Source organism: Dipodascopsis tothii, assembly GCF_038497935.1.
Source record: "Dipodascopsis tothii strain CBS 759.85 unplaced genomic scaffold V1510scaffold_9, whole genome shotgun sequence".
NCBI classification, from domain to species: Eukaryota; Fungi; Ascomycota; class Lipomycetes; order Lipomycetales; family Lipomycetaceae; genus Neoaidaea; species Neoaidaea tothii.
Window position 1 is genome coordinate 180,933 of NW_027117993.1, and position 15,673 is coordinate 196,605.

The following is a 15,673-nucleotide window of genomic DNA, read 5'->3' on the forward strand; positions in this document are numbered from 1 at the left end:
TAGAAGAAAAGTACGATATGTTCCTGAAGACGGCGGTGCTGGTGGAACCGGCGGTGGCAGCGGCGCCACGCGTACGGCGCGTCAGCCGCCCGGACGCCGCGCGCTGGAAGAGGCAACGCAAGCGCCGCGTCACGTGTGCTGCGGTGCCAGGGCGGCGGCGCCGTCCGGTGTGCTGGGCCGGCGCGCGGGCGGGAGCCGGCTGTGAGTTACCCGGCCCGTGACCCGTGAAACCCGCGCCGTGACTGCCACGCCTCCTGGCACAGATCAGCAGCATGCAGCACTCAGGTAGGCCGCCGGAAGCCGCCGCTGACAGCAGATAGCGCCGGGTACGAGGATTCCGGCCGGTCGGCCATGGACCCCCTGCTGCAGGCAGCGGCTGCGCTGGCGCCGCTGGTGGACGCGGCCGCGCTGGCGCCGCCGGCCGAGGCCTCGAGTCTCGGGCCGTTGGCGGACGCGGCCGCGCTGGCGCCGCTGGCGGACGCGGCTGCGCTGGCGCCGCTGGCCGAGGCCGCGGACGCGCGCCGGCCGGCGGCCAAGGCTGAGTCGGGCGATCCGCCGGAGCCGCCGCCGTCGCCGCCACGGAAGCTCAAGCGGCCGTCGCGGCCGGCCGACGGTCGCCGCGACGACCGCGACCGGCACCGCGACGACCGCGACCGGTACCGCGACGACCGCGACCGGCACCGTGACGACCGCGACCGGTACCGCGACCGCGACGACCGCGACCGGCACCGCGACGACCGCAAGCCGCCGGCCGAGCCCGTCGAGCCGCCGCGGTCGCCGCCGCGCAAGCTCAAGCGGCCCACGTCGCGCATGACCGCCGAGGAGCGCGACGAGGACCGGCGCCGGCGCAACGACCGGCCGGCGCCCATGCGGCCGGCGGACATGCCCGGCCGGACCAACGACAGCCTCGTGCAGAACCACTACAACTCGCGGCCGCAGCAAAACGTGGACTCGCGCAAGCTGTCGCCAATCATCAAGCTGCGGTCGTTCAACAACTTCATCAAGGCCACGCTGATCCAGCGGTTCACCCGCCGGGACATGGTCGTGCTGGACCTGGGGTGCGGCAAGGGCGGCGACCTCATGAAGTGGGACATCGCGGCGATCCGCGGGTACATCGGCATCGACATTGCCGACGTGTCGGTCCAGCAGGCCAGCGAGCGGTACCGCAACATGCGCCGCAAGCGGTTCTGGGCCGAGTTCTTTGCGGGCGACGCGTTCGGGACGCCGGTGGTCCAGCAGATCCCGCGCGACATGTACCAGGCCGTGTTTCCGGTCGACCTGGTGACGATGCAGTTCTCGATGCACTACGCGTTCGAGACCGAGGACAAGGCCCGCACGATGCTCGAGAACGTGTCGCGGTCGCTGGTCCGCGGCGGCCGGTTTATCGGCACGATCCCGTCGTCGGACGCCATCGTCGAGCACATTGCCAAGCTCGCTCCTGGAGAGCGGGAGTGGGGCAACTCGGTGTACCGGGTGCGGTTTGCGAACGACCCGCCGCGCGACGGCGCGTTCCGGCCGCCGTTCGGACACAAGTACTCGTTTTTCCTCGAGGACGCCATCGGCGACGTGCCCGAGTACGTGGTGCCGTTCGAGGTTTTCCGGGCGTAAGTGGCCGCGAGACAAGGCTGACGGCAGCATGGCCGAGGACTACAAGCTGCGCCTGCTGTACCGCAAGGGCTTCCACGAGCTGTTTGAGGACGAGACCCGCGAGAACCCACGCCTGTTCGACCTGTGCCGGCGCATGAACGTCACCAAGGACGACGGCTCGTTTGGCATTGACGGCGACCAGAGAGAGGCAGCGGGCTTTTACTTGGCGTTTGCGTTTGAGAAGCTGGCGGGCTGAGCTTCGTGTAAGATAGTATAGCAAGTGGCGGTGCGACGAGGCCGGCGGCGGCGGACGGGTGGACGGCTGGATGCGGACGGCAGCTGCCGTGGAGCCAGTGCGGGAGCCCGGGGGAGCGACTGCTGTTGGGAGGCGGCGTAGAGGTGCGGGTGGGCGGCTGGACGGCTGGGCGGCGCGTGCGGCGCGTGCGGCGTAGCATTGTGCGGCGCGTGCGGCTTACCATGGTGCGGCTCACGCGCGTGCGGCGCGTGCGGCTCATGCGCCCGTGCGGCTCACGCTCGTGCAGCTCGTGCGGCTCGTGCGGCTCGTGCGCTCGTGCGGCTCATGCGCCCGTGCGGCTCACTCTCGTGCGGCTCGTGCGGCTCATGCGCTCGTGCGGCTCACGCGCCCGTGCGGCTCATGCGGCGCACTCTCGTGCGGCTCACGCGCCCGTGCGGCTCATGCGGCGCACTCTCGTGCGGCTCATCCGCCTCGCCCTCTGCACCTCGCCCTCTGCGCCTCACCCTCTGCGCCTCCTGCGCCGCACACGTCGCCCCCATCTCTCCCGGCCGCGCTACGCGCCCACCACACGCGACAATGCCGCGCGAAACCCGCGCCGCTGCCGCCGCCGCGGCCGGCGACTCCTCCGGCGACTCCTCCGGCGACCGCCCGAAGACCGTGCCCATGACCAACGAGACCGAGCTGCAGATCCGCCAGCTCCTCGGCAAGCGCGTGCCGTTCGATTCCGCCCTCCAGAGCCTTTTTCCCTACATCGAGGCCACCGCCGTCGACAACGCCAAGACCGGCCTCGGCGTCGAGAAGCTCGAGACCGCCCTGCGCGCCCTCATCGACCTCTCCAAGGCCGTCGCCGACCACAAGGGCGCGCTGCCCGCGTGCGTGGCCCCGGCCGGCCAGAAAAACCCCGCCGGAGCGTATCTGGGCGCGCTCGACAGCGAGCTCGCCGAGTACGCCAAAAAGACCGACGCCGACAAGTACGGCAGCGTGCACGTCTACAGCAACTTCCTGCGCGCCGTCTGGGACGCAAAGTGCCCGCTCGAAAACATGCCGCTGCAGAGTCGCTGGTTCGACAAGGACGGCAAGGCCGTCTCGATCGAGCAGATGCACGCGCAGCTGCGCGCCACGGACGACGACGACCTGGCGATCGCAGACGAGCACATCTCGCTCAACTGCCCGCTGTCGCTGGCGCTCTACGCCGAGCCGGTGACCGCGTCCGCGTGCGGCCACAGCTTCTCCAAGGAGCCCATCCTCAGCTTCTTTGCCGCCCAGAACAAGTCGGTGATCGGGTGCCCCGTCCCCGGGTGCGACCGGCCGATCAGGAAGAGCGAGCTCGTGGCCAACCCCGCGCTCGCGCGCAAGGTCGCGCTGCACCAGCAGAGCCAGACGCAGGCGGCCGAGGGCGCGTTCGAGCGGCTGGAGGACGAGCACACGTGAGGCCGCGGCCGCGGATGTATTGCGCATCTACCTGCCCGAAATCAAAACCGCGGGCGGCAGGCCCTGCGCCCCGCTAATATATACAAAATCGTGACGCACGCTCAGAAGACGTACGACAGGTAGCGCTGCATGGTGTCGACCGCGGCGACGTGCCACGGCAGGATGTGGTTGCGGCTGTCGGCCACGCCCGTGTTGGCGCCGAACGAGGCCAGGCCGCGGTACTGCTGCAGGATGTCGCGCAGGAAGTCGTTCCACGGCTTGCTGCAGTGCACGAGCGAGATCTCGAGCACGGCCATGGCCGCGCCGGCCGCGCCGGGCTTGATGAGGTAGCCGCAGGCCAGGCCGAAGCGCTGGCTCATGACGTCGAGCCGGCCGAGCTGGAGCCGGTGGCCGAGCACGACGCCGTAGGTCTCGTCCTTGAGGTCGACGAGGATGGCGTCGTGCTCGATGTCGGCCGGGACCGCGGCCGACGTCGGCGTGGCCGACGAGACCGGCGTGCCGTGCTCGGCGGCCGTGGTCGGCGTGGACATCGACGGCGTGGTGTAGAGGTCCATGGGCGAGTCGAACGGGCGCTGGGGCGTGCTCTCGGGCGTCGAGTAGATGCTGAAGTGCTGCGGCGTCAGGCTGGGGTCGCTGGCCTCGAGCACGGTCAGGCTGGGGTCCGTGTCGGCGCTGAGGATGATCGCGGCCACGTTCTCGGGCGCGTGCGAGACCAGGTTGAGCCACACGTTGAGCTCGTCCTGGTCCATGCTGCCGACCTTGACGATCGCCAGCCGCCAGTGGATCGCGAGCTTGGGCAGGATCGCGAGCGTGCGCTCCCAGATGTCCGTGTAGACCTCCTCGAACGAGCGCGGCCGCAGCCCGGCCTTGCGCATCAGGCAGAACGACTGCACGCGCGAGAGCTCGCCGTACTGGTCCGTCCACGCCGCCGTGACGAACTTGCGGTCGCGCGAGCGCGAGTACGCCACGTGCAGGTACGAGTGCTCGGCAAACAGCGCGGACGACGGCTGCGCCGAGAGCTTGAACTCGATCCGCGCCGGCTGCTGCCGCGCCAGCGTGAACGCGGGGTAGTACCGCCGGTAGGCCAGCGCGGCCGCCTCCGCGGGCGGGCTCTTGACCGTGCACCGGTTGTAGACGTTGAGCGCGAACCGGCCGACGTCGTACGGCGACGGCTCCGCCAGCGTGTCCCTGGCCGCGAAGTACGCCACGGGCACGACCTGCACGACCACCGCCGGCGCCTGCGCCGCCGGGCCGCAGCGCTCCTGCAGCTGCAGCATGCCCCGGCTGATGTACAGCAGCGAGACCGGGTCCGAGAACGGCGTGGCCACGAGCACGACCACGTTGGCCGCGGCCTGGCCGGCCAGGGCGCCGCCCAGCCGCGCGCACGTCTCGCGCAGCTCGTCCAGCGTGGCCTGCACCGTGTCCTTGGCCGCGTACGGCACGAGCCCGTCCTTGCAGTCGCCGGCCCGGCCGGGCTCGAGCGCGCCCAGGTTCGAGCCCTCGTACATGGGCTTGAGCCGGCCGAGGAACGCGGCCGCGGCCGACGCCACGCACGCGCCCTGGGGGTGCAGCACAAAGCACGCCACGTCCTTGCGGCCGCTCAGCGGCGCGAACCCGAACACGTGCCAGAAGCGCAGGCCGGGCGCGAGCACGTCGAGCGCGGCGTTCAGCCGCAGGAACGAGTAGTGCGGCGGCGCGATGTTGAAGATCGCCTTCTGGTGCGAGCCGATCGGCAGGTCCGGCAGCGCGTCCGGGCCCTTGAGCGCCTGCGCCGCCGCCGGCCCGCCGTCTGCGGCCGCGCCGTCGAAGAGCTGGAACGGCAGCGCCGCGCTGTCGTCCGTCAGCGCCGCGTACTCGAGCAGCGACAGCAGCTTGACGGGCCCGAAGATCGACTTGAGGATCGTGATGAAGTCCGAGCCGCAGATCTTGGTCGCCGGCAGCCGCGGCAGGAACCGCTCGAGCAGGCTGCCGTTCCAGACGACGATCTCGCTGAGCGCCTGCAGGTCGGCCTCGAACTCGGCGTTGCTCGGGTCGAAGCACGCGGCGAACCGGTGGTCCATCAGCAGCGACGGGTTGCGCTGCACCGGCACCGACCCGTCCTCGTCCTTGGCCAGCGACGTCGACAGGAACTCGCACCACGCCTGCTCCGCGATGTACGACTCGAGCGCGTCGTCGGCCTGGCGCAGCCGCTTCACCGGCGACACGTGCCCGTCGTCCGCGCGGTCGTGGTCGCGGTCCTCGGTCGACTTGGGCGTCTTGAAGCTGCCGTCGCCGTAGTCCGAGTCCGAGTCCGAGCTCGAGCCGCTGTCGTCGTGGTCCTCGGGCACGTAGAACCGGCCGCCGGCCGAGTACTTGGTGTCGAGGTAGCTCTCGAGGTTGGGGTGGAACGTGACGGGCGAGAACAGGCTCTTGCGCTTGCGCGCGGCGCCGTCGTCCGGGCCGACCACCTGCAGCGGCGACAGCGGCGGCGTCATGATCTTCTCGGCCTTGGCCGGCGGCGGCGACGGCTCCTGCTCGGGCGCGGTCGGCGGGCGCGGCGCGTCCTCGGCCTGGGCCGGCGGCGGCGCGTACTCGGCGCCCGAGTCGAGCATGGACGCCATGGGGTCCAGCATGCCGTCCGCGCCGAGGAAGCTGTCGCCGTACACGCCGCCGTCGTCGCCAAACATGTCGCCGGCCGACTCGGGCTCGTCAAAGAAGTTGAAGTCGGCCTCGGTGACCTCCTCGGCGCCGCCCAGCAGGTCGTCGTCCTCGTTGCGCTCGGCCGCGCGCGGCTTGTCGGCGCCCCACGCGGCCGCCATCTCGTACCCGACCGACCCGCCCGGCGTGGACGCCCACTGGTCGGCGCCGGCGCTGGGCGCGTCCGCCAGCCGGCCGTGGCTGGGGTCCGGCGGCGTCGGGTACACGCTCGCCGTGGTCTTGCTGGCCACGCTGTCGACGAAGCTGGGCGCGCTCGGGCCCGTCGACGAGCCCTCGGTCGACCGCGGCGTCAGCGTCGCGGTCTTGCTCTTCTGCGCAAACAGCGTCATGAAGTCCTCCACGTCCTGCAGCGGGTCGCGCGTGCCGAACCAGTCCATCTCGGCGGCCTCGTCGATCTCGGCGCCGGCCGCCACGTGGAAGCACAGCTCCAGCGGCCACACGATCGTCGCGTTCGTCGCCTCCACGTTCAGCTGGCACCAGCCCTCCTCGTGCAGCACGCGGATGCCCGCCGACGTCAGCACGCTGGCGACGATGTCGGCCGCGTCCGCCGGCGGCGGCGCGGCCGCCACGAACGTCGCCTGCAGCCCGTTCGGCGCCACAAACACGCGCGCGCCGGCCGCCGGCAGCGCCGCCGCCGCCAGCCGCTCGAAGATGCTCTCGCGGCAGTGCGGCGTCAGCACCAGCGCGCCCGACGCCAGCAGCCGCACGAGCACGTGCACCGACATGTTGTCCGGCGACAGCAGGAACGACCCCATCGGCACGTAGTCAAAGTCCGCCGTGAACTGGTGCGCGATCACGCGGAACACGGCCTCCACCAGCGGCGCGTACGCCGCCGGAAACGCCTGCTGCGACGTCGAGTCCGCCAGCGTCAGGATCGACGGCAGAAACGAGCCCGTGGAGATCTCCTTGAGGCCGTACTTGGCGTCCGGCACCGCCGGCGCCGTCTTGTCGTCGAGCGAGAACGTCCAGAGCTCCTTGTTGGACGACGCCACCAGCGTGGCCTTGGCCCGCTGCCGCAGCGACCACTCGGCCAGGTGCAGCCGGATGGGCCGTGACAGCGGGTCGACAAAGACCCGGTATCGGATTTGCGCAAACGAGTCCTGCGGTCAGCGCGCCCGGCACCCGACTTACCGTCTTGAAGACGTTGGACACGTAGCTTTCGAGTGTGGGCACCATGGTGAGCCATGCGCTTGCGACGGTGGCAGAGGTTCTAGGCCGGCGTCAGCGCCCCGCGGGCGCGTCTGGCGCGGCTGGGTGCGAGATAAGGCTGCTGGTCGTCCCCACGCGCGTCGCTAGCAGCGGCAGCGCATTCCTCGCCGGTTGCGGCGGCCTGGGGGATCGGGGCGTGGCCGATGTTTGATAGAAAAATCTCCGCGGGAGGGGCCTGTGGCTGCGGGAAAAGCGCACGGCCTGCGGAGCGAGCCTCTCGGATGGCGCCCGGAGCCCGTCTGGAAGGTTGCGCGATGCGGCGGACGAGTGCGGGGCGCGGGCAGTGTCCGTCGAGATGGATGGCCGTGTATGGCGTTTTTCTGGAGGTGAGTCTAGTCCCCTCACCCGGATGGTACCCGTTTGGGTGGGTATAATCGGCGCGGGTAGCAGCGACGGCAGAGCCGCCGGCGGGCCGCGGCAGGCAGCGGGCGCGCGACGGCCGGCGGGCGCGCGACGACGACGGGCGAGCGACGGCCGACGGGCCACGCGGCCTGGGCGCGGCCGGCCGGCCGCGTCTCTACGGCGCGCAATGGCTGGCGGCGGGTGTGACCGCGGTCGGTCGGGGTGACCACGCGGCCGCCGGTGCGACCCGGCCGCCGGCCGCAGCGCACGCGTGGCCGGTCCGCGCGGGTCCGGGCCCGCGGACCCGGTCCGGGTCGGACCCGGTCCGCTCCTCTCACTGGGATACTGTATTGTCTAACTATGCTACTAGGTCTCCTTCTCGTCCGGCTTCGGCGTCGGCAGTTTGAACTATCGTCAGCTGTGCGCGCCCCTCCACTTACAGACTCGGGCGCGTCGTCGCGGCCAGGGCCCACCGGCTCCCACACGGTCGAGCCCGTCGAGAAGTTGCGGAAGGCCTGGGTGACCTCCAGCGGCTCGTAGACAATGCGCTTCTTCTCCTCGTCGTAGCGGACCTCGGAGTAGCCCGTCAGCGGGAAGTCCTTGCGCAGCGGGTGGCCCTCGAAGCCGTAGTCGGTCATGATGCGCCGCAGATCGGGGTGGTTGACGAAGAACACGCCAAAGAGGTCGTAGGTCTCGCGCTCGTACCAGTTGGCGCCCTCAAACAGCTCGCACACGGACGGCACGGGCGTGGTCTCGCTCGCGTACGTCTTGACGCGGATGCGCGAGTTGTGCTTCACCGACAGCATGTTGTAGACGACCTCGAAGCGGTGCGTGCGCGAGGGGTAGTCGGCCGCGGTGATGTCCATCGGCGCCTTGAACTGCGCGGCCGTGTGGTCGCGCAGGAAGGTCATGACGGGGATCACCGCCGACGGCGCGATGTACACCGTCAGCTCGTCCTTCCAGACCGAGAACTTCTGGATGAACTTGGGCAGGACCGACATCAGGTACCGGCCGTACTCGTGCAGGCGCTCGCCGGTCTCCTTGTAGCCGTCGGCCGGGTTCACGACGGCGGCGTGGAGCACGCCCGGGACTGCGGTCAGCGCCGTCGCGCCTTCACCTACCCTCGCGCGGCAGCGTCTTGAGATCCACCGGGTAGTGGTCCTCCGCGTCCTTGAACAGCTCCTTGGCCGCGTTGACGGCCTTGGTCACGATGCCCGCCGATCGCGCGCGCGCGACGGCGGCGGCGGCCGGGCGGCTCGCCGGCCGCGCCGCGGCTCTGGTAATTCTCAGCATGTCGTAGTGGTCAATTCGCGGCGATGGATGGGGACGGCGTCAAATTTCTCGCGGGTTTGACGGCGGGCGCTGCGCGCGAGCCAATCAGCGGCGCGGCATTACGGCGGGGATCACGTGACAGTTACCCGCCCGCGGTCACGTGCCGGTGGCGCCTCGTCCGCGCCGCACCGCCGACCGCGCGAGAAGTTTCTTCCGCACCACGAACGAGCACACGGGATGTCCAGGCTAGCGCAGGACTCGTTCATCTCCGATGACGAGGAGGAGTTGTGGTATGTCGCCGGTGGCGCCCGCTGACGCAGTCCTCTCTGCGTCGAGGAGTTCGACATCTCGGACAAGGGCTTCAAGCCGTGCCCGTGCGGCTACCAGGTCTGCCAGTTCTGCTACAACAACATCCGGCAGAACCCCCAGCTCAACGGGCGGTGCCCCGGCTGCCGGCGCCCGTACGATGACGAGTCGGTCGAGTACAAGATCGTGACGCCCGAGGAGTGGCGGCAGGACCACCAGAAGCAGACCCGCCGCGAGAAGGAGAAGAAGCAGAAGGAGCGCGAGCGCAAGGAGATCGAGCAGGCGTCGCGCAAGCACCTGTCGGGCATGCGCGTGATCCAGAAGAACCTGGTGTACGTGATTGGGCTGAACCCGCACATCCCCCACGACGAGCTGCACAACACGCTGCGCGGCGAGCAGTTCTTCGGCCAGTACGGCAAGATCCAGAAGATCGTGGTCAACCGGCGCAACGGCGTGTCGGGCAACAGCGGCATCGGCGTCTACGTGACGTACTACAAGAAGGAGGACGCGGCCAAGTGCATCGCGGCCGTGGACGGCTCGATCAACGACGGCAAGATGCTGCGGGCGGCGTACGGGACGACCAAGTACTGCTCGTCGTACCTGCGCAACCAGCCGTGCCCGAACCCGAACTGCATGTTCCTGCACGAGCCGGGCGAGGAGGCGGACTCGTACACGCGGCAGGACCTGTCGACGATCCAGCACGCGGCGCGGCAGAACGAGATGAAGCCGTCGGGGCTGTCGCGGTCGAACACGGGCCACCGGGCGGCCAAGGCCGCGCCGCCGCCGCCGGCGGCGGTCCCGCCCGCGGTCGCCGAGGAGCCGCCGGCCGAGCCCGAGGGCTCCGCGCTGCCGCCGACCGCGTCGTGGGCCGCCAAGGCGTCGCCCACGATCCAGAACTCGAAGCTGTCGCGCGCGTCCACCGCGTCGCCCATCCGGCCGTCGTCCACCGCCGGCCTGGCCGAGCGCGCGGCCGCCACGCCCAGCCCCAGCCAGGAGAACGCGCCGCCGCCGGCCCGCGACGACGCCCAGACCCAGACCCAGCGGTTCTTCGCGAGCGTGATCGCCAACTCCAGGGTCGAGCGCGCGCCCGCGGCCAACCCCACCGTCGCGCTCTTCGAAAACACGTTCCGGCTGCTCTCCCAGGCGTCGTCGCTCAGGTTCGCGTTCTCCACCCAGGTCTTCTCCCCGGACGAGATGCACGACGTGCAGTCCATGCCCTCGCTCTTCGCGTTCTCGGCCACGCTCGACGACGGCGCCGTCGCCGCCGCCAAGTAGCCGCCGGACCCCAGCACGACATGTATTTTAGCTTGGAGTACTCAATCTTTACGCCACAGGGTACATGTGCCCGCGCCGCGCCTAGTCGTGGCTCTGCTCGTACTTGTGCTTCGCGCGCGGGCCGTCCTTGGTCATCGGCCGCCCCGAGTTCGAGAAGCCCACTGCCGTCAGCGCGCCCGCGCCGCCGCCTACCTCGCCCGCCGACCTCGTCCGGCGACCGGAAGATCGAGTTCTCGCCGATCTTGCGCGCCTTGGTGTACCGCGACGACTTGACGCCTGCGTCAGCCCGCTCGCGCGCGTACGCACCCTTGTTCGAGAACTCCTGCCACTTGCTCTTACCCTCGTCCAGCTCGCGCTTCTCGCGCACGAACCGCGTCGGCTTCGGCAGCTTGGGCACCTCCGTCTTGCGGATGTACGTGCGCGGGTCGTCCGTGGCCTCGGCCTTGCGTTTGTCCGGCATCATCTTGATGCACGTCTGCGTGACCGTGTCCGACGCCGCAAACTCGACGAACTTGACCGTGTACATGGGCGCGGACGCCAGCCCGGTGATGCCCGTCACCCGCGCCTTGTGGTACGTCTTGTCGCCCGACACCCACCGCGCGAGCACCATGGCGCCGGTGCTGATCGCCGGCGCGTCCCGCGGCGGCGAGTCCGGCGCCGGCGCCGGCGCGTCCGGCGCGCGGGGGGCGCGGGGCGACGCGGCCGCCGGCGCGCCCGCCGGCGCGCCCGGCCCGTCCGCCGGCCCGCCCGGCCCGCCCGCTCCGCCCGCGGCCTTCTCCGGCCCCTTCTTCACCGGCCGGAAACCCCGTCCCGGCCCCGCCACCGGCTTCCTCGCCGGCACCGGCGCCGGCGCCGGCATCTCCGTCGTCATCAGCGCTATCAGGTCCGTTAGCTCGCCCTTCAGCTCCAGCAGCGACTCATTCTCGGGGTCCGCCTCCAGCGACTCGTTCACCGCCGACAGCTGGAACCGGTACTCCTCCAGCTCGCGCTCCATCTGGCGATCCGTTGCTCTGTCTCCGTCTCTGCCTGCGCTCGGCTCTGTCTGCCTCTCTGCCTGCGCTGCGGCTCTCTTGTGCCTCTGCGCTGTCGATCTGGGCCGATCCGGTCCGTTTTGCGCTTTTTTCGTGATGTCTCCGGGCTGGCGGTGAGTGTCCGAGCGCGCTTGATAGAGCCGCACGGCCAGTCATGCGGCCGCCGGTGTCACCCCGCGGTGGGACTAGGTCTCGCCCGCCCGCTCCGTCCCAGCCAAACACCTCTGGCCCACCGGCACGCACGCAAATCCCGCCGTGACTGCCGCCAGGACTGCCGTGAGCGACCGCTGAGAGTGATTGCTGCCGAGAGCGGCCGGAACTGTGAGCACGCGCAGCTGGGCATCCATCCGGCGAAATGCAGCTTCTGTGGGGACTCCGCTTGATAGCCGCGGCCGCGGCGGCCGCGTCGTGGGCCGGCGCGGCGGCCGCGGACGGGCCCACGGGCCGGCATGAGGCCGGCACGTGTGCGATGTACAAGAACGTGAGTGGCGGCGGGGACGCGCTGACGCAGTGCGGCAAGAAGAGCTTCTTCGGGGCGCCGCTGCCGTGCCCGTACAACGAGGCGGCGGCCGCGCCGGCGCCGGACGTGCGCGAGATGCTCGTGGACATCTGCGGGCCGGCGTGGGCAGACACGGACGTGTGCTGCGACGGGGACCAGGTACGTGGGCGCGCGGGCGCGCTGACGCAGCTCTACAACATGCGGACCAACTTCAAGAAGGCCGAGCCGCTGATCTCGTCGTGCCCGGCGTGCCACGAGAACTTCGTGCAGTTCTTCTGCACGTTCACGTGCTCGCCGGACCAGTCGCGGTTCCTGAACGTGACGCAGACGGGCGCGTCGACGGCCAAGACCGAGATCGTGACCGAGGTGGACTACTTCGTGGAGCCGGCCACGGCCGCGCAGTTCTACGACTCGTGCAAGGACGTCAAGTTCTCGGCGACGAACGGGTACGTGATGGACCTGATCGGCGGCGGCGCGAAGGACTACCGCGAGTTCCTCAAGTTCCTGGGCGACGAGAAGCCGCTGCTGGGCGGGTCGCCGTTCCAGATCAACTTCCCGTGGGACGCGACGCCGGACGCGATGGCGCGCGCGGCGATCGACACCAAGACGTGCGCGGACGCGGACGAGCGGTACCGGTGCGCGTGCGTGGACTGCCCGGGCGCGTGCCCGACGCTGGCGCCGATGCGGCGGCCGGGGCACTGCACGGTGGGCGCGCTGCCGTGCTTCTCGTTCGCGGTGGCGATCGTGTACGCGGCGGCGCTGGTGCTGGCGATGCTCGTCTACGCGCGCGTCATCCGGCTCGACCCGGCGTTCTACAAGTCCGAGCGGTTCCGGCTGCTGCAGGTGCACGGCGCGTCCGACGACGAGGAGGAGGGCGACATCGTGGGCTCGGCCGAGATCGTCGAGGGCGTGCCGCTGCGGACGCACCGCGCGAGCTCGGTGCTGCAGTCGCGCTTCACGACGCTGGGGCTGTTCTGCGCCGAGTTCCCGGCGCTGGTGATCGGGCTGGCGCTGGCGTTTGTGGCGATCATGTCGCTGGGCTGGGTGCACTTCGCGGTCGAGACCGACCCGGTCCGGCTGTGGGTCAGCCCGTCGTCGAGCGCGTACCAGGAGAAGCAGTTCTTCGACGCCAGCTTCGGGCCGTTCTACCGCACCGAGCAGGCCTTCCTGGTCAACGAGACGGGCCCGGTGCTGACGTACGACACCCTGCGCTGGTGGTTCGAGGTCGAGGCGAACGTGACGCGGCTGGCGGGCCGCGACGGCACCACCTACGACGACGTGTGCCTGAAGCCGACCGGCGAGGCGTGCGTGGTCGAGTCGGTCACGCAGTACTTTGGCGGCGACTTTGACAACGTCGACCCCGACGACTGGCGCGACCAGCTGGCCACCTGCACCGCCAGCCCGGTCGACTGCCTGCCGCCGTTCCAGCAGCCGCTGCTGCCGAGCCTGATCCTGGGCGGCTTCGCCGACGACCCGCTGGCCGCGCGCTCGCTCAACATCATCTGGATCGCCCGCAACGGCGACGAAGACTCGGACACGGTCAAGCACGCCATGTCGTGGGAGTTCGAGCTCGAGCGGTACCTGCTCTCGGTCCAGGACGAGGCCGCCGCCCGCGGCCTCACGTTCTCGTTCAACGCGGCCATCTCGCTCGAGAAGGAGCTCAACAAGTCGACCAACACCGACGCCAAGATCGTGGCGCTGTCGTACGTCGTCATGTTTGTCTACGCGTCGTACGCGCTCGGCAAGGCGTCGCTGACGCCGTCCAAGGCCGCGCTCGTCGAGTCCAAGTTCACGCTGGGCTTCATCGGCATCGCCATCGTGCTGCTCTCGGTCTCGGCCTCGATCGGCCTGTTCTCGATCATCGGCATCAAGATCACGCTGATCATCGCCGAGGTCATCCCGTTCCTCGTCCTGGCCGTGGGCGTCGACAACATCTTCCTGCTGTCGCACGAGCTCGAGCGCGTCAACGCCAAGCACGGCAGCGAGCCGGCCGAGCACCGCGTGGCCCGTGCCGTCGGCCGCATGGGCCCCAGCATCCTGCTGTCGGCGCTCTGCGAGACCATCGCGTTCGCCCTCGGCGCGCTCGTCAGCATGCCGGCCGTGCGCAACTTCGCCATCTACGCCGCCGGCGCCGTCTTCATCGACGCGCTGCTGCAGATGACGGTCTTCGTGTCGGTGCTGGCGCTCGACCTGCGCCGGACCGAGGACGACCGCGTCGACTGCGCGCCGTTCGTGCGCCTCCAGCTGGCCGCCGGCAGCGGCACGCGCGAGGGCGCGCTCGAGCGCTTCATCCGCCTCACGTACGCGCCCACCCTGCTGCGCAAGCCCGTCAAGTCGGCCGTGCTCATGGCCTTCGCCGCGCTCTCGGCGCTGGCGCTCGCGCTCATCCCCACCATCGACGTCGGCCTCGACCAGCGCATCGCCATCCCGTCCGACTCGTACCTGATCGACTACTTCAACGACTTCGAGACCTACTTCTCCTCGGGCTCGCCGCTCTACTTCGTCACGCGCGACTTCAACATCACCCAGCGCGCCGCCCAGCAGGCCCTCTGCGGCCGCTTCTCGACCTGCAACGAGCTCTCGCTCGTCAACATCATCGAGCAGGAGCGCAAGCGGCCCGAGGTCTCGTTCATCGCCGACCCGCCCGCCAGCTGGATCGACGACTTCTTCCACTGGCTCAACCCGACGCTGGACGAGTGCTGCCGGTTCAAGAAGGGCTCGACGGACGAGATGTGCTCGCCGTACGCGCGCGCGTGGCAGTGCGACGTGTGCTTCCAGGACCGCAACCCGCCGTGGAACATCGCGATGAAGGGCCTGCCCGAGGGCGAGGAGTTCCTCAAGTACTTCAAGTTCTGGATCGAGTCGCCGCCGGACCCGTGCCCGCTCGGCGGCCAGGCCGCGTACGCGGGCACGATCATCCCGGACTACGAGCGCGTGACGATCAACGCGTCGTCGTTCCGCACGGCCCACACGGTGCTCCGGACGAACGAGGACTACGTGAACGCGTTCAAGGCCGGCCGCCGGCTGGCCGCCACCATCTCCGAGCAGACCGGCACCGACGTCTTTGCGTACTCGCCGTTCTACATCTTCTTCGAGCAGTACCTGGCCCTGGTGCCGCTGACGGCGGCGCTCGTCGTGTCGGCGCTGGCCTGCATCTTTGTCGTCACGTCGCTGCTGCTGGGCTCGTGGCGCACCGGCGCCGTCGTCGCGCTCTCGGTCGCCATGATCATCGTCGACGTCATGGGCGTCATGGCGCTCTGGGGCATCTCGCTCAACGCGGTCTCGCTCGTCAACCTGGTGATCTGCGTCGGCATCGGCGTCGAGTTCTGCTCGCACATCGCCCGCTCGTTCATGTTCCCGAGCCGGCCGATCGCGATGGAGAACGTGCAGCGCCGCGCGGGCGGCCCCGAGCTGGCTGCCGGGACCGTGCGCTCGCTCGCCCGCGGCAAGCGCGACGACCGCGTCTGGGCCGCGCTCGTCAACGTCGGCGGCTCGGTCTTCAGCGGCATCACGCTGACCAAGTTCATCGGCGTGACCGTGCTGGCGTTTACGCGGTCCAAGATCTTCGAGATCTACTACTTCCGCATGTGGCTCGCGCTGGTCGTCATCGCGGCCTCGCACGGCCTGGTCTTCCTGCCCGTGGCGCTCACGTACGCGGGCGCGCCCAACGGCTACGCGATCGAGGGCGACGAGGACGACGTCGAGGAGAACCCGACCGTGGCCCGCTACCGCGCGCTCGCCGAGAGCGAGCCCGGCGACACCATCTAG

General features: G+C 70.1%; 5 protein-coding genes across 5 annotated transcripts; 2 read left to right on the plus strand and 3 right to left on the minus strand.

Annotated features, from left to right (window-relative positions):
* Positions 1-261: 261 nt before the first annotated feature.
* Positions 262-7,495, minus strand: V1510DRAFT_447789 (mediator complex subunit 13 C-terminal-domain-containing protein). The gene is made up of 6 exons (XM_066935756.1): positions 7,103-7,495; positions 3,415-7,071; positions 3,306-3,347; positions 2,347-3,253; positions 816-1,625; positions 262-789 (listed from the first exon to the last, which is right to left on the minus strand). The coding sequence occupies exons 1-6, from the start codon at positions 7,145-7,147 to the stop codon at positions 587-589; spliced, it is 5,664 nt and encodes a 1,887-aa protein (XP_066789889.1). The 5' UTR covers positions 7,148-7,495; the 3' UTR covers positions 262-586.
* Positions 7,496-7,856: 361 nt separating this feature from the next.
* On the minus strand, positions 7,857-8,832 carry V1510DRAFT_447790 (uncharacterized protein). The gene is made up of 3 exons (XM_066935757.1): positions 8,644-8,832; positions 7,963-8,612; positions 7,857-7,930 (listed from the first exon to the last, which is right to left on the minus strand). The coding sequence occupies exons 1-3, from the start codon at positions 8,813-8,815 to the stop codon at positions 7,889-7,891; spliced, it is 864 nt and encodes a 287-aa protein (XP_066789890.1). The 5' UTR covers positions 8,816-8,832; the 3' UTR covers positions 7,857-7,888.
* Positions 8,833-9,012: 180 nt separating this feature from the next.
* On the plus strand, positions 9,013-10,435 carry V1510DRAFT_414331 (RING/Ubox like zinc-binding domain-containing protein). Its single transcript, XM_066933392.1, has 2 exons — positions 9,013-9,084; positions 9,115-10,435. The coding sequence occupies exons 1-2, from the start codon at positions 9,032-9,034 to the stop codon at positions 10,373-10,375; spliced, it is 1,314 nt and encodes a 437-aa protein (XP_066789891.1). The 5' UTR covers positions 9,013-9,031; the 3' UTR covers positions 10,376-10,435.
* Positions 10,436-10,456: 21 nt separating this feature from the next.
* V1510DRAFT_402222 (uncharacterized protein) lies at positions 10,457-11,369 on the minus strand (the record flags this gene model as incomplete). The annotated part of the gene is made up of 3 exons (XM_066932091.1): positions 10,457-10,536; positions 10,568-10,651; positions 10,682-11,369. The coding sequence occupies 3 exons, from the start codon at positions 11,367-11,369 to the stop codon at positions 10,457-10,459; spliced, it is 852 nt and encodes a 283-aa protein (XP_066789892.1).
* Positions 11,370-11,567: 198 nt separating this feature from the next.
* V1510DRAFT_392220 (sterol-sensing domain of SREBP cleavage-activation-domain-containing protein) lies at positions 11,568-15,673 on the plus strand (the record flags this gene model as incomplete). The annotated part of the gene is made up of 4 exons (XM_066931792.1): positions 11,568-11,791; positions 11,831-11,887; positions 11,918-12,064; positions 12,095-15,673. Exons 1-4 carry the CDS (start codon positions 11,762-11,764, stop codon positions 15,671-15,673), a joined length of 3,813 nt encoding a protein of 1,270 aa, XP_066789893.1. The 5' UTR covers positions 11,568-11,761.

Excerpts from the sequence above, each read along its gene's own strand:
- V1510DRAFT_447789 (XM_066935756.1), bottom strand. The coding sequence starts at position 7,147 with ATGGTGCCCACACTCGAAAGCTACGTGTCCAACGTCTTCAAGACG. Across the intron at positions 3,348-3,414 it reads TGCCGTGGCACGTCGCCGCG|CGGGGCGCAGGGCCTGCCGC; the intron begins GTCGACACCATG and ends TGTATATATTAG. Across the intron at positions 3,254-3,305 it reads GCGGTTTTGATTTCGGGCAG|CCGCTCGAACGCGCCCTCGG; the intron begins GTAGATGCGCAA and ends CTCGTCCTCCAG.
- V1510DRAFT_447790 (XM_066935757.1), bottom strand. The coding sequence starts at position 8,815 with ATGCTGAGAATTACCAGAGCCGCGGCGCGGCCGGCGAGCCGCCCGGCC. Across the intron at positions 8,613-8,643 it reads CAAGACGCTGCCGCGCGAGG|TCCCGGGCGTGCTCCACGCC; the intron begins GTAGGTGAAGGC and ends CGCTGACCGCAG. Across the intron at positions 7,931-7,962 it reads GCGACGACGCGCCCGAGTCT|TTCAAACTGCCGACGCCGAA; the intron begins GTAAGTGGAGGG and ends AGCTGACGATAG.
- V1510DRAFT_414331 (XM_066933392.1), top strand. The coding sequence starts at position 9,032 with ATGTCCAGGCTAGCGCAGGACTCGTTCATCTCCGATGACGAGGAGGAG. Across the intron at positions 9,085-9,114 it reads GATGACGAGGAGGAGTTGTG|TCCTCTCTGCGTCGAGGAGT; the intron begins GTATGTCGCCGG and ends CCGCTGACGCAG.